This window comes from Sciurus vulgaris (assembly GCF_902686455.1).
Source record: "Sciurus vulgaris genome assembly, chromosome: 16".
NCBI lineage: Eukaryota > Metazoa > Chordata > Mammalia > Rodentia > Sciuridae > Sciurus > Sciurus vulgaris.
The window spans coordinates 48,681,501-48,695,147 of record NC_136477.1 but is presented as its reverse complement, the minus strand read 5'-3'; the positions used below and the strand labels follow the sequence as shown (position 1 = coordinate 48,695,147).

The window sequence follows — 13,647 nt, the reverse complement described above, 5'->3', positions numbered from 1 at the left end:
GTGGACTATGTAAGTTCTAGGCCAGTGAATAAGGGGCATTCAGCTGACAATTCCTGATGTTGACTGGGAAATGTCCCTAAACCATGTTTCCACTTTAAGTTTTCGCTCTATATTTTTTGGCATGTTTCACTGAGCAGCATACAAAATTCCCAACAAAGTGTGTGTCTGCACACAAGGGGTTCCTAGACTAGAGATTACATAGCTTAAGAGAATGCTGATGGATTTACAAAGCACTTCTTGCTCTAATCACGCCTGTAAGGCAGACACCCAAAGGCTGCCCAGTGTGTGCTCTTCATACAGCCCTCAGAGGCCAGAGACACCCACAGTGCTGCTGAAAGGCACTGGCCCAGCCTCCCGCCACCTGAGCTTCCCCCCACTGCACGTCCCACTAGATGCTTTCAAAAGGATTAAGCGCTGATGGCCACAAGAGCCAGCACCGGGGCTCTGTATCCCATGGAGACCAGAGTGGTCCAACTGCAGCTGGAGATCCCCAAAGCTGGCCTCAATTGGTGAGATATCGATTTCACATTCTTTCCGAACACTAGACAAGGAGACATTTTCAAACCTTCCCCTCCCAGGGTAAAAGTAATTACACAGGATGCAATTAACCAGGTGGGAAAATTATTGAAGGCAAAGGCCAGGGAAATCTTTTTCGAACAGGTTCTCCAATCCTGTAATTATTTGACGAACAGCACATTTTTCATGGTGGGTAGGGCAGAGGCACCACAATCAGAACCTCACATTATAGGGGTTCAGAGTGCTCAAGAGCCCCAGAATCAACTCTAGTAGGTCATGTTTCAACCACAAAGCTTCCTGTGGGGTGATGGCCAGCTGACCCACAGCCCGGAGATCCAGACATAATGGCAAGCTACAAGGTCTTTGGACCAACAACTATTTAGTAGATCTTGTAGAAACTTGTCTTTTGAGATTAAAAAACAATTTTTTAAGCAAATCCTTAGTGTTTATACAAAGATTTAATTTATGCAATGCTCCCAGGATTATTATTTAACAATATCCAAGTGATTAATATGATTAAAGGTCAGTCAACTCATGAAATTACAACAAACCTGGGGTTGGAAGTAGAGGCAACAAATATAATCCCTACACCACAGGAACTTATTTATCATAAAGCTAGTAACATCTTGTTGTTATAGAACGACAGGCAATTTTATAATGTAACCTTCCCCAAATGAACTTATTTGCTCTCTTTTACATCATTTAAATTACATCACTGATTCCTAACAATCACAGGAGGAAGGTGCTATTATCCCCATTTACAGATGAGGAAACTGAGGTTTAGAGAAGTTAACTTGCTCAAGGTCACACAGGAATAAAATGACAGAGGCAGGATTCAAACCCAGGAAATATCTGACTCTCAGTCAGTGTCCTTAACCCACATGCTTTCCTGCCTTCCAAGGACTTTCCCTGTTTGAACCTGATAGAACCTGTCCATCTACTCCCACCTATAAATCATTCAGGAAAAGCAGTCTTCTGCCCTCTCCTCTGTTCCGTGTATTAGTCTTCCAATCACCAGTTCATACCTCTTACTTTCATTCTAGTGAGGGAGCCCACAATTCATTGGAACAAGTCTTTAACCATTTCAGCCTTACATGGAATGATCAGTTCCTTTTATCTACAGAGAATGTTTTTATCTTTAAATGTTAAGATAATATTATTTTTGGAAAACTTGTAAGGTTCAGACTCAGAATTACTTCTGTGAACAGGTGAGTTGGGCCCATGGTCTGCTCTATTCTCCCTCCCCCTGCACTCAGCCCTCCAATAGTCTGGTTCTTCTGAGATTTATCCTGTTCAGATTAAGAAATTGGGCTTAATCCCTGACTAGGTTTTGGAAAATGTCTAAGATTGATGGGTATGTCAGCAGGTCTGAAACCCAGGTTCTGATGAAAACAGCAGCTCCTCTGCTCTAAAAGCTCTGTTCTAAGAGCTCTCTGGACAGCTCGTAACTCCTCTCAATAGACAGGGAAGCAGGGACTCTGCAAGCCTCTTCAAAAGGTTGATTCTGGGTTCAAACCTAGGCTCATCTGAACAAATGCTCCCTCCCTATGTCCCTTGCTTGACTAACAATCCCCCTCCTGGGTTTTATCAGTTCATTCAAGAAGACAAATGGGCCAGGCATGGTGTTACACACCTATAATCCCAGCAGCTCAGGCAGGAGGAACCTAAATTCTAAGCCAGCCTAAGTAACTTAGCAAGACCCTGTCTCAAAATAAAAATAAAAAGGGCTAGGGATGTGGCTCAGTGGTAAAACACCTCTGGGTTCAGTCCCTAGTACCAAAAAAAGAAAAGAAGAAAAAAAAAACAAAACAAAACAGAGGACAAACAGATTCAGCAAAACTGAATCTGGCCAGATAATGTGGGTTTGTTCTTCTGTGTCCTGTGTCCTGATTTTGATTTGGGCTTTTTTTTTCTCCCGGTCCCACACGGCATAAATACAATTTTAATTAGCTGCCAACTTTAAACATTCATTGATTTCATGGTTTCTTGTGAAACCCAAGATTTTCCTGAAAAATCATAACATGTGCCAATGCCAGGGCCCATGTATCTACGTGGTCACAGAGACCAACTAACACTGGATGCCAAAGCCAGTCTGCCCCTGGATGGACCACCAGATTTCCTGGCACTGCCACCACCTACCACCAACTAGCAGTGAGACACAGAGAGGCCAAGGCCTCGGTGCCAGTTATCACTCACACACTATTATTTTCCAAACCCACTTGTCTCTCAGTAAGGGTCAAGGAAAAAAAGAAAGAGCCATGGAGCAGTCCCAAGTGCATGCAGTCAGCAAGTGCAAGCCTCAGAGGACCAAGTGTGTCTGTACCCCATCCAACCTCGCCTCGCTCTCATCAAGACCTACCTGCCTGGAGGTCAGCACATGTGTAACTCTGGCACTAGGTACTATCCACCCAGCTTATCAAGGTGAACTTGATTTCTGAACACTTACCGAGGGACCCTGGGGACCAAAGAATGGTGACGGCCACTTGGTCATTGCAAGCATATTGGCTGATGGTGATGTTCTGGGCATCAGCAATCACGTGCTTCCCCAAAGAATTCAAGTAGGTGGTACAGTCTGGAAAGAGCAGGCATAGTCTAATTTAAGAATTTACCTTTATTTTCAAGTTTGTCTTATCAAATTACACAGAACATGTCCACAGCTGGCCAAATCCATTTCATTTAAAGACCTCTGCTTCAAAAGCCCAAACATGACATCAAGGTTTACTATGGTTTAGGGTTAAGATGCTACAGAATGATTTATTTATAGCATCAGTACCACCACCTGCCCCAAGTTAAATTGTAAGATGGTGCTGGGAGGATCATACACAGTGTGGGTTATGTGTGTGTGTGTCTGACATGAACTTGGATGACATTTACCTAAAATCAATAAGTATTTACATCAATTCAGCTAGCTTTCAGCATTAAAGAGTGATCTGAAAGGAAACACTGCTAAATAATTTGGGTTTTGTTTTTAGAAGAAACATAGAGGGCATGGTGTCAGTTTGAAGGGAAGGAATCAAGGAATCAACATAATCAACATGCAGATGTGAATCCACAGGGGAGTGACTGACAGCCATGCTGTTAGCAACTCAGAATCTGTACAAGGTACTCACTTAGAAACTGAGGTAAGGATGCTAACTAGCATCCACAAAGGCAAACCTTTTGTTCTGAAACACTGCTGTCAAACACACACACAATCCCCGCCAAATCCAAAAAGCCCCACTTTGCTTCCAAAATGAAAACCACCTCTGCTTATTTGGGTTTTGTCTAAGGATATTACTCACTGCCACTTGTCAATGTGAGCAGCAGCAGCACCTGATATTGCTAAATACACCTTCAAAATCTGTGTTTCCTAAAAAGTTGCCAGAAGCTTTCAGCCAGAATCATTCTGGGACTTCAGAGGCTGGCTGTGAGCTAGCTATTATGGCCACTCTAACAAGAGAACCATTGGCTGTCCCCAGAAGATACCAACTGTTGCTTCATCCTTGTTTCTTCCTCAATGATTCAATTTGAATACCCTCTTTAGTGTTCACTGCAAAAGGTTCTCATTTCATCAAAGGTTCAAATCTGTCTGTTCCTCTGCTGAAGCGGGGGTGGGATCTTTGGGGTGAAATATTCCAGAACATTTTCTTTTCTTTTCCTTTTTTTTTTTTTTTTTTGGTACCAAGGGGCACTTAAACACTGAGCCACATCCCCAAGTACTTTTTATTTTTTATTTTGACGCAGAGTCTTACTAAGTTGTTAGGGCCTTGCTAAATTGCTAAGGCTGGCCTTGAACTTGCCATCCTCTTACCTTAGCCTCCTAAGTCACTGGGATTTCAAATGTGGACTACCACACCCAGCTACCCAGCTAGCTGCCCATTTTTAACTAAAAATATACATTTGAAAACCACAAAGGAATATAAAAACAAGTCATCCATACTCTTCTTACACAGATGTAATTGCTATTAACATTCCAATGGATATCCTTCCAAAGCTTTTAGCATGCATACAGATTCTTTTTTATTTCTTATGGAAGTATAATATTCATACACTACACTGCACCTCCCACTTTTTTGGGGGGAGGGGGTACTGGGGATTGATTGAACCCAGAGGTGCTTAACCACTGAATCACATCCCTAGCCTGTCTTATTTTTTGTTTTGAGAAAGGGTCTAAGTTCCTTAGGGCCTTGCTAAATTGCTAAGGTTGGATCCTCCTGCCCCAACCTCTCAAATCACTGGGATTACAGGGGTTCACCACCACACCCAGCTGCACCTCCCATTTTTAAAACTCCACCTTCCACTTGGCCTTTGTCCTGCTTTCTTATCTAACCACATTGGATGCACTCCTTTCTCTAAGCTCTGTTTGCTTCAAAAAGTCAATTCAGTGCTGGGGTTGTGGCTCAGTGGTAGAGCACTCACCTAGCATGTGTGAGGCACTGAGTTCAATACTGAGCACCATAAATAGATGAAATAAATAAATAAATAAATGTCCATTGACAAAATTTTTTTAAAAGGTCACATTCATATTTCAATATTTCATCTATTGAAAGAACGTTAACAATAAAATCAAATCCTACTTTTGATGAAACTCCTTCTCAAAGCAATTAATATGTGTTCTTCAGGTGCAAAGAGAATTGAGAATAGGAAAAAGATTCTTTAAATATCTGGTTTAACACCTTCATTGTACAAAAAGAGGACAGTGTAACCATGAGAGATCACCTGGGTGACTCAGGAGGAGCCCAAGAGCAGGAGCAGAAAAAGCAGCCTCTGAGGACTCCCCAGGGATCTTGGTGCCCTGTGATCAACACAGAGTACATTGCTACTAGCATAAGTTCTGAGTCTGAGGGGTTCAGTATACAAAAGTCCTAGCTATCACTAGCTTCCCAATACAGAAAAAGAAGATCCTATCATACTTGTAAAGTTCCTGTATTTTCATTTGTTGAGGCCAACAATATAAGAGAACCCTTTGACTTAGTTTTGAAAAAATGTAAACAAGAGAAAATCATGGGTTTTCTCTTTCATTCCTAATGCCAAAATTAACACTCTTTGGGTTTCCATAAATACAATTACGCAAAGTAGAAAGTCTAAGAATTAAGAAAATGTATTATAACCTACTCAGGCATACCCACTCAGAGCCTAAGGAAGCATGAAATGCAGGGTCAAAGGAGTTAAGGAGGCTTGTAAAATTCAGTTATAACTTAAAGTCAAGACATTTTCTTTCTTTACAACATTAATTGACAAAGGAATAGGAAAAAAGGTTTCTGTAGTTCAGTAATTTTGGTGAAAACTTGGTAATTGATTCTCAGCTGTTCAAACAGAACTAGTAACCAGTTAGCTGAGCAATAATAGGAACTTCCTTATGGTAGAAGGAAGTTTTAGTAGAAAACACTGAATAAGCTTTTTTATATATCTTGCATCCAATTATTAGCAAGTCTAAAGTTTTGGATTCTGGTTACAAAAAGAAACTTTATGCCCAAGTGACATTTTGCCAAAATGCAGCTGAGCTTCAAACATCTCAGGAGTCAATGCAAGTTGAATTAAATTCAAATTAAATGCTAAAGAATTAAGAAGAAAGTAATGACAAAGAGATAGGAATAGGCACATGGGTCAAAAATTTAGTACAATGAATACAACAATAGAATACTTTTAAGTTTTACAGGTATAGATCTTTTTACACAAAACCCATATTAAATTAGAGAGGCAAATGCTTGTTTGCAGCTGACCGGAAAATTCTGAACTCTTGAATGTAATATAAGATCTGCTAGGACCAAGAGCGTCTATTAGAAATTAACTTACTAACTCAAAGAAAGATCTCTTACACATGTCTTTACTTAGCTGAACCAAGTATCATGGACTTGCAAATCTTTCATTACCATCACAGCATTTACCCAGAACACGCACACACCACTAACATGAAATGCCTGAGTTCCATGTGTAAACCCTTATTGGTTAACTTAAAATACCCATGCCAGTAACTGTGGGCATGAATTTGACACACATATTTGTATCTTAATATTGTTAGACTGTAGCCATAACCTCAAAAACCCTCCCTTAGTACTGATTATTCCAGAAGCCTCCATGTGACCTAAACCCCTTATTTATACTAATTCACAACCTTCTCCAAGAGATGAATCAGATGTCAGGAGTCACCAAATAGGAGTCAAGCTCCCTCTCATTATTTTTATGTATGAATTACAGCTCATGAGGCTAAAATGCTCACAATTATATACAACAACCTTTTTATGAATGAAAGCAGCTGCTTAGTGGGGATTCTATTTGCTTAATCAGAAAAAAGCACCCTTGCCCTATCCTTAGACAAGCCTTTAGCCAGAAAAAAGGCACACTTGTTACAAGAAAGGGCAAAAAAGGGTGTTTTTATTAAACCTCAGTTGAACCAGCTTCTGTGAATACATAGCATTTCCCTGAGTGTATACTCAAGCCAGCTACCAAGCTGAGCAGGTGTAAGCATTTGAGGCTCATTTAAGCCTCAAATGATTCTAGGAGAAGGAAACTAAACATTTTTTTTTTTTTTTTTAGGTGTTGGGGATGGAGCCCAGGGTCTGCTGCATACTATACAAGCCCTCTACTACTAAGCTATAACCCCAATCCACTAATCTTTGTTTCATATGAGCGAACAAGCATGGGTGAAGAAGTAAAGTCACCTGCCACAGCTCACAGAGCTGACAGGTAGGAAACCGGGGTTGGTATCTAGGCCCAAGTCAGAGGTAACCAACTGGTGATGACTGCTCAATCTGGGACACAGATGCACTTGGCCCACTCTGTGTTTGTATATTTTTATTTAGTTAGTTAGTTGTAGATGGACACAATACCTTTATTTTATTTACTTACTGTTATGCAGTGCTGAGGATTGAACCCAGTGTCTCAGATGTGCTAGGCAAAAGCTCTAACCCCAGCTCCTGTGTTTGTGTATTTTTAAGATAAGTGCCAATATTTCTTTTTAAATGTTCACCAAAAATACTCTTGGAAACCGCATCTGGCTATACTATGGGAATTCTTCAGGACCACAATGAGCTGGAAATAAAAAGTCAAGCCAGATAGTCTATAGTACCCACTTTTCTCTAGCATCCTGTACTTGAGCAGCTTGCTCCTCTGTCCCCTGCTGAGCCTGACTGGCATCTATGTTTATTCTTAAGGATACGGTTATATATTGAGGAACTCAGGGGAGGTCTTCATATGTGACTTTTCTGAACACTATGGAAGACACTCGACCTATTCAAATTCCCAAATACTTTAGTGGCTCAATCATTACGGAGCTGGTTTAACTGTTGACAAACCTGAACAGGCTCAGAAAAATCCTTGACCCCAGGACCTGTGGTGTCCTTGATTAAGTACAACAGTATAAGCTGTGGATAACTGAAAAGGGCTCTACTCTTCCAGGTCAAGTCAGTTACTTACTGTCATATCTGAAGGTGATGTTGTGCAGTCCACTGTTCCTGCTGGCTGGCCCCACTCCCTATGGGAAAACAAGAGAACACAATGCAGAATGAAGCCAACTGACTTTTCCAGTAGATTCCCATGGAGTCTAAATGCCCGCAGCATTGCAGAGACTCAGTGCCATACCAGTCCCCAAGTGTCACCCACCATTCTTTCACCCATCTCATGACATCCCAACTGCCAAACATCCTCAGCCCAAGAGATTCCTTACTGCCAGGTCACAGGGGATCATGAACACTCATTTCCCCTGGGACAATAGGAGCAGGCTATTCTATTTTAAGGTTTAATAATTCATTAATACTAAAATTGGGAATCAGACTAGGGCCGCCAGCTGGAGTCTTTCCAGTTGGATCCACTTTGAACACTGATTGGTTATAAAATTCGCCTACCAGACGCCCTCAACTGAAAGCTCTATTAAGCCAAGACAGATAGGCAATTCCTCAACTCTAAGGAAACCAGTTTCTCATTCCCAGACTGGAATGAGTGTGGGAATAAGCCGTTACTTTTAATGAGAAAATTCTTCACTGCATCCATACCTATGCTTGGAATACACAGGGTGGGTCATAAAAGAAAAAGAAAAAAGACTTTAAAAGGTCTAACTCTTAACTCTCAGTGATGTGGCCATTAGCCATCTGCACTCTTAATAGCAGGGTTAACAACTCCGCCAGACTTCCCACTTTAATTACAGCATCCACAGAGGGAGCACTGGAATCCTCCTACTGACCCCGCCTTTTCCTACCCCACTGTTTATCCATTATGGGAAAGAGCAGCTCCAAATCTACCCATTTTGACTTAACTGTTTCTCTAATAATCTGCAAATGTGCCATTTAGTATTAATTGCAGAATTCTCTAAAATAGGTTAATTCTGAAGTGCTAAATGATGGGAAAATATTCTAACCACACAGCTAAAGTTTCCACTTAACAAGGAGGATATTGGGGAAAACCATATGCTGGCAGCCCTGTATTTAATGGGCAATTGTTACACTGAGACACAATGTGGAGAACGCTTCTGATGGGGCCCAAGTTTCAAGCCACAACCCCATCACATCCATATGCTTCAGGCATGTTCACGCTGTTTATCCTGAAGCCAGTCACGCCCACTGAAACCATATCCCTGAGCTCAGATATACATGGACCTTGGGAAAGCACAGCTGTGCAGAAAGGAACACACACCCCACTCTGAAGCGGGCTATAAGTAAGCCGTAACACAAAACCTAAACCAACATGGTACCCCAGCCCCTGATCCAAGGCTCCTCTTCTTCCTGGTTTGCCTTTGTTCTCCAGCTTCCTCCACCCACTTGTACTTCCCCATATATGTAAAATTCCAGAACTCCTAGCCTGAAACGGAATTTTGGAAAATACTCTTATCTTATTAAAATCCTTGGAGTATCCCTGACTCCTTAGGGACAAGTCATAGTCCCTGCAGCTGGAGGCTGCCCAACCTCTAGATACAGGGACCTGAGTGACAACCAGGCAGGAGAACAGTCCCTACAACTCTTTGGGAATGCCCAAAACCAAGGCTCGAGACCCCCAAACCACCCTTCTTCTCCCTACAGAACCTCAGGTTAAACTCACTCCTCAAACTTGCCATCCTCCTGCCTCAGCCTCCCAAGTTGCTGGGATTATAGGCATGTGCCACCACATGTGGCAGGGAGACACTTTTCAAAAAGGAAACACATTCCATTCAATAGCATATTACGAAGTACACAGGAACTCACCTTACTTGCTGAACATAGTCAGCTTTTGTTTTTGTTCCTGTTTCCCCTGTATTTCTTTTGTAGCATAGTTTTTGCTATTGTTTGCAGTACTGGAGACTGAACCCAGGGCCTCACAGATGCTATGTAAGCACTCTAACACTGACTGATATGCCCAGCACACCCCCCACCCTTTTTTTTTTTTTTTTTCCCATTTTATTTTGAGACAGAGTCTAAGTTGCCCAGTCTGGCCTCAAACTTGCTATCCTTCTCACTCAGTCTCCTGAGTAGCTTGCAGTCAGGTGCTGCTATAGCCACCAGGCACTTGCAATGGCTAAGGCATTATGGAAAGGAGACCAGGATGGTGATATGTGCCGTAACATGCATGCAAAAACCTAAATCCTTCCCAATAAGGTCGCTGTGATGTATGTGGAGCTGTTCAGAAGAGGACCCAGTGAGCTGACCTTAAAGATCATAAGGCTTATATGTGACATCCATTCATGATCTACTGAGCATTCTGGCTTGTCCTGTGCCCTACAGGGCTGGGCACTCAGAATAAACCAGACCTAGGTCCTGACCTCGAGGAACTTTGGGCATCAAGGCAAGTTCCAAACATGCACATCTACCTCACTCCCCTCCTCCCAATCCTTCATTGATTCCATGTACCTCTAGACCTCTCTTGGCATGGCCACTGCCTGCCTACCTTCCCAGCTACTTCCTTCCCCACCTTCCAAACCCCTCAAGCACTGTAGCTCCACTCAGCACATGTCCTTAGATACTCCTGTATCTCAAGAGTCCCCTTCTCTTCTTCCCATGAATTTCTTCCCATCACCCAAGTCCTGCTTCCCTGGTGGGCTGCCTGTGATAGTCTAGCCCCTATCACATGAGGTTCCTGACACATCAGTCTACCTGCACAGCACTTCTGTGGATGTAAATGTGAAATGGTGATTCTAATTCCACAGAAAATCAGAGACCCTAAGACCTTGTGACCACCCAACCCCAGTCATGGAGTTCGGAAGGAAGAGATGCTGCCCCAGTTACCGGTTCTTATCTGCACTTGAAAGACTCTTTCATTCCTGGAAGTTCTCCAGTGCACAGCTTCTCAGCACATGCATCACATATGCTCCACAGGGTTGTCCTCAACTCACACCAAATAATGCTTCGGCAATTCACAGCCCTCAGAAACCACCTTAGAAATGGTATAGCCAGGCCGGTCCTCGGAAGCCTGCTGTTCTTTTATATTTCATGACTGACAGAAATGATGGTCTCCAGAACATATCCACATTCTCATCTGGAACCTGTGACTGTTATTTCACATAATGAAAGGGACAATGAGGATGTGATCAAGTTCAAGGATGCTGAAATGGAAGCAGTATTCTGGGTTCTCCAGAGGAGTCCAATGTCATCACAAGTGTTCTTATAAAAGGAAGACTGAAGGGTCAGTTTCACAGAAAAGGAGATGTGACCATGGGAGCAGGAGAGAGGCAGAGATGACTAGCAGATAAATACCACTGATTTTGAAGACAGAGGATGGAGTTACTGAACCAAAGACTGGCAGCCTCTGGAGCCTGGAAAAGGAAAGGAATGGACCCTCTCCTATGGCCTCTGGAAAGAATCAGCCCTGCCAACACCTGATTTCAGCAGATTAAGACCTATTTTGGAGTTCTGCCTTCCAGAATTACAAAATATTAAGTTTGTGTCATTTTAAGTCATTAAATTCCTGGCAATTCTTCACAAGAGCAACTGACAGCTAACATATGCATACATTTCAACTGCAATACAAAGGGACTGGACCTGGATGCCACACACCTGGTATGTGCTGTCCTTCTTCCCATCCCACTCCCAGAACTGATCCCTCCCTGCTGCCTTCTCTCCCACCCTGGCCTCAAGCAGACACGAAATCCTGATCCATCAGAGCAGCTGTTGAGATTCTGCCATCTTAGATGTGGGATTCTGTGGGTTGATCTGGGGCTTATCTGGAGCTGAGGTTAAGAAAATGGGGTTGGGGGCTCAGTTGCAGCTCAGTGGTACCGTGCTTGCCTAGCTAGCACATGTGAGGCACTGGGGTCGATCCTCAGCACCACATAAAAATAAATGAATAAAATAAAGGCAAAGTGTCCATCTATAAATAAAAATTAAAAAAAAAAAAAAAAAAAAAAAAAAAAAGAAAAGAAAATGGGATTGACCTTACAAAGATGTATGTTCAAAGCACCCACTTTCTCACTGTGTGACCTTGGGCAAATTTCTGAGCCTCATTTCAGAGGTTCAAACACTCTGGAGACTTCCTGGAAAGGACTGGTATGGGGACTGCATCAGATGACATATATCAAGTGCTCAGCACAGCATCTGACACACAACAACTAAGAAACGTTTATGTCATCCTTCCTAAGAAGATTCCTGCCTCAAGAAGCAGGAGCTGAGCTGCAGGGATGACATTACGGGGACACTCAAGGGAGGCAGGGAAAGCTCACAGGAGTTATATCTTCCAGACAGGATTTGTCTCCACCATCCAGAACCCTGAAGGACTGTAGGAGACATGGCAAACAGATCAGGCCAAGGTGGCAAAAGGCACTGACCACCAGGCTAAGAATGTGTTCTGCTGATAATCCCTATGGGAACTAGAGGGTCCAGTAACTCCATCTCTGAAAAGAGCACAGGGTGGAGTGGAGAGGGGAGGTTGATGATAGCATGGGTGGGAGGGCTGTCCCCAGGTCCCTGCCCCACTGTCCTGGGCCTGGCTCATATATAGTCAGCCCTTGATACATATTAGTTTTCTAATTAAATGAATGTGTGATTAAGCCAGAACCTAGCTGGTGTTGCACAGTGAGTTATGGGCTTAGAATGAAGGCCCACACCTAGAGAAAACAGATAAGTCCACTCCCAAAGCTGGTTAGTAGTTTTGTAAACTGTTCTTCAGGAAACAATCCCAAGCTGTTAGATACTACACTGTTTTGATATTTAATGAGCTGACAATTAAAAATACTTGTTTGCTGCCTGTTACTTAAAACCTATAAATGCCAATGCTATGGCCTCAGGGTGCCACATTCTTAGTTAATTAACTACCTCCATTTGCTTTCCTAACGGGTACCTTTTAATGTGTTCCAAAGGGAACTAAGATGCAAGCCCCAGGTGCCTGGGAGCTCCACTATGAAATTCCTTTGGTTGATGCTCTCTGGTAAGCAGCGAGAGGACGGAAGTAGCAAATGGGAACATAATGGAGAAAACATCTTTCACTCAGGAAGGATGGGGGAGGATAACTCTTAAGTGCTCTGAAGGATTAAAATTCAAAAAGTGAAAACCCACACCATCCTCCAGCCATATGGCAAGAAGCAAAGGCCTGGACACAAACACTGTCGGCCATGGGGGAAGGATCCCATGGCCAATTTCCTGAGGGGTCGTGAGGATTCTGGGCCATCTGAAGACACCAAACCCCCAGAGTGACATTTCCAATCCAGAGCCAACACAGTTTAACTGCCATTTTGGAAAAACACGTTTTGAAAAGGACTGTGCTGTAAATACGGTGTCCCCTTTCCCAGTGGAAGGCTGGCCACATGATGGGACCTAAACAAGACTGCACTCACATCATTTAAGGAACTCTCAGAAAGCTGGTGATGTTTTAGTGAACAAGAATTTGAGTTAAAATTTAAATAAGAGCCTTTATTACAAAGAACTGAGGATGTTATTTTTAAAAGGTACACTTTTAACTACTTAAAACTAAGGCCAACGCAAAACTTTCTATTGTCTATAACATTTTTCCCATCTTGGGTTTCCAGCAAGTCAATGAGATAAAAAGAGCGCTGAGAGTACCAGAAGGCTTAAAATGTACAACAGGACGACACGTTTGCCTATGACCACTGGACGTGGGGAGGGCAGGAAGAGGCAGAATGTGGGAACATGTGACTGTTGGTTCAGGGTTTTATAACAAAGAATCCCTCTTACCTCAGTTTAAACCTTTAACCAAAAAGAAAAGAGAGAAGAAAAAGAAAAAAGAAAAAAAAAAAAA

At 42.6% G+C, this 13,647-nt stretch overlaps 1 protein-coding gene across 2 annotated transcripts in view; it reads right to left on the bottom strand.

Moving 5' to 3' along the window:
• The window catches only part of IL17RD (interleukin 17 receptor D), a 68,302-nt gene that overhangs the window by 18,194 nt on the left and 36,461 nt on the right, over positions 1-13,647 (bottom strand). For both annotated transcript variants that reach the window (XM_079116016.1, XM_079116017.1), the window contains exons 2-3: positions 7,912-7,969; positions 2,963-3,088 (exon numbers count right to left, since the gene is read on the bottom strand). In XM_079116016.1, coding sequence (XP_078972142.1) covers positions 2,963-3,088; positions 7,912-7,969 — 184 coding nt within the window. The remainder of the gene's footprint in view (positions 1-2,962; positions 3,089-7,911; positions 7,970-13,647) is intronic.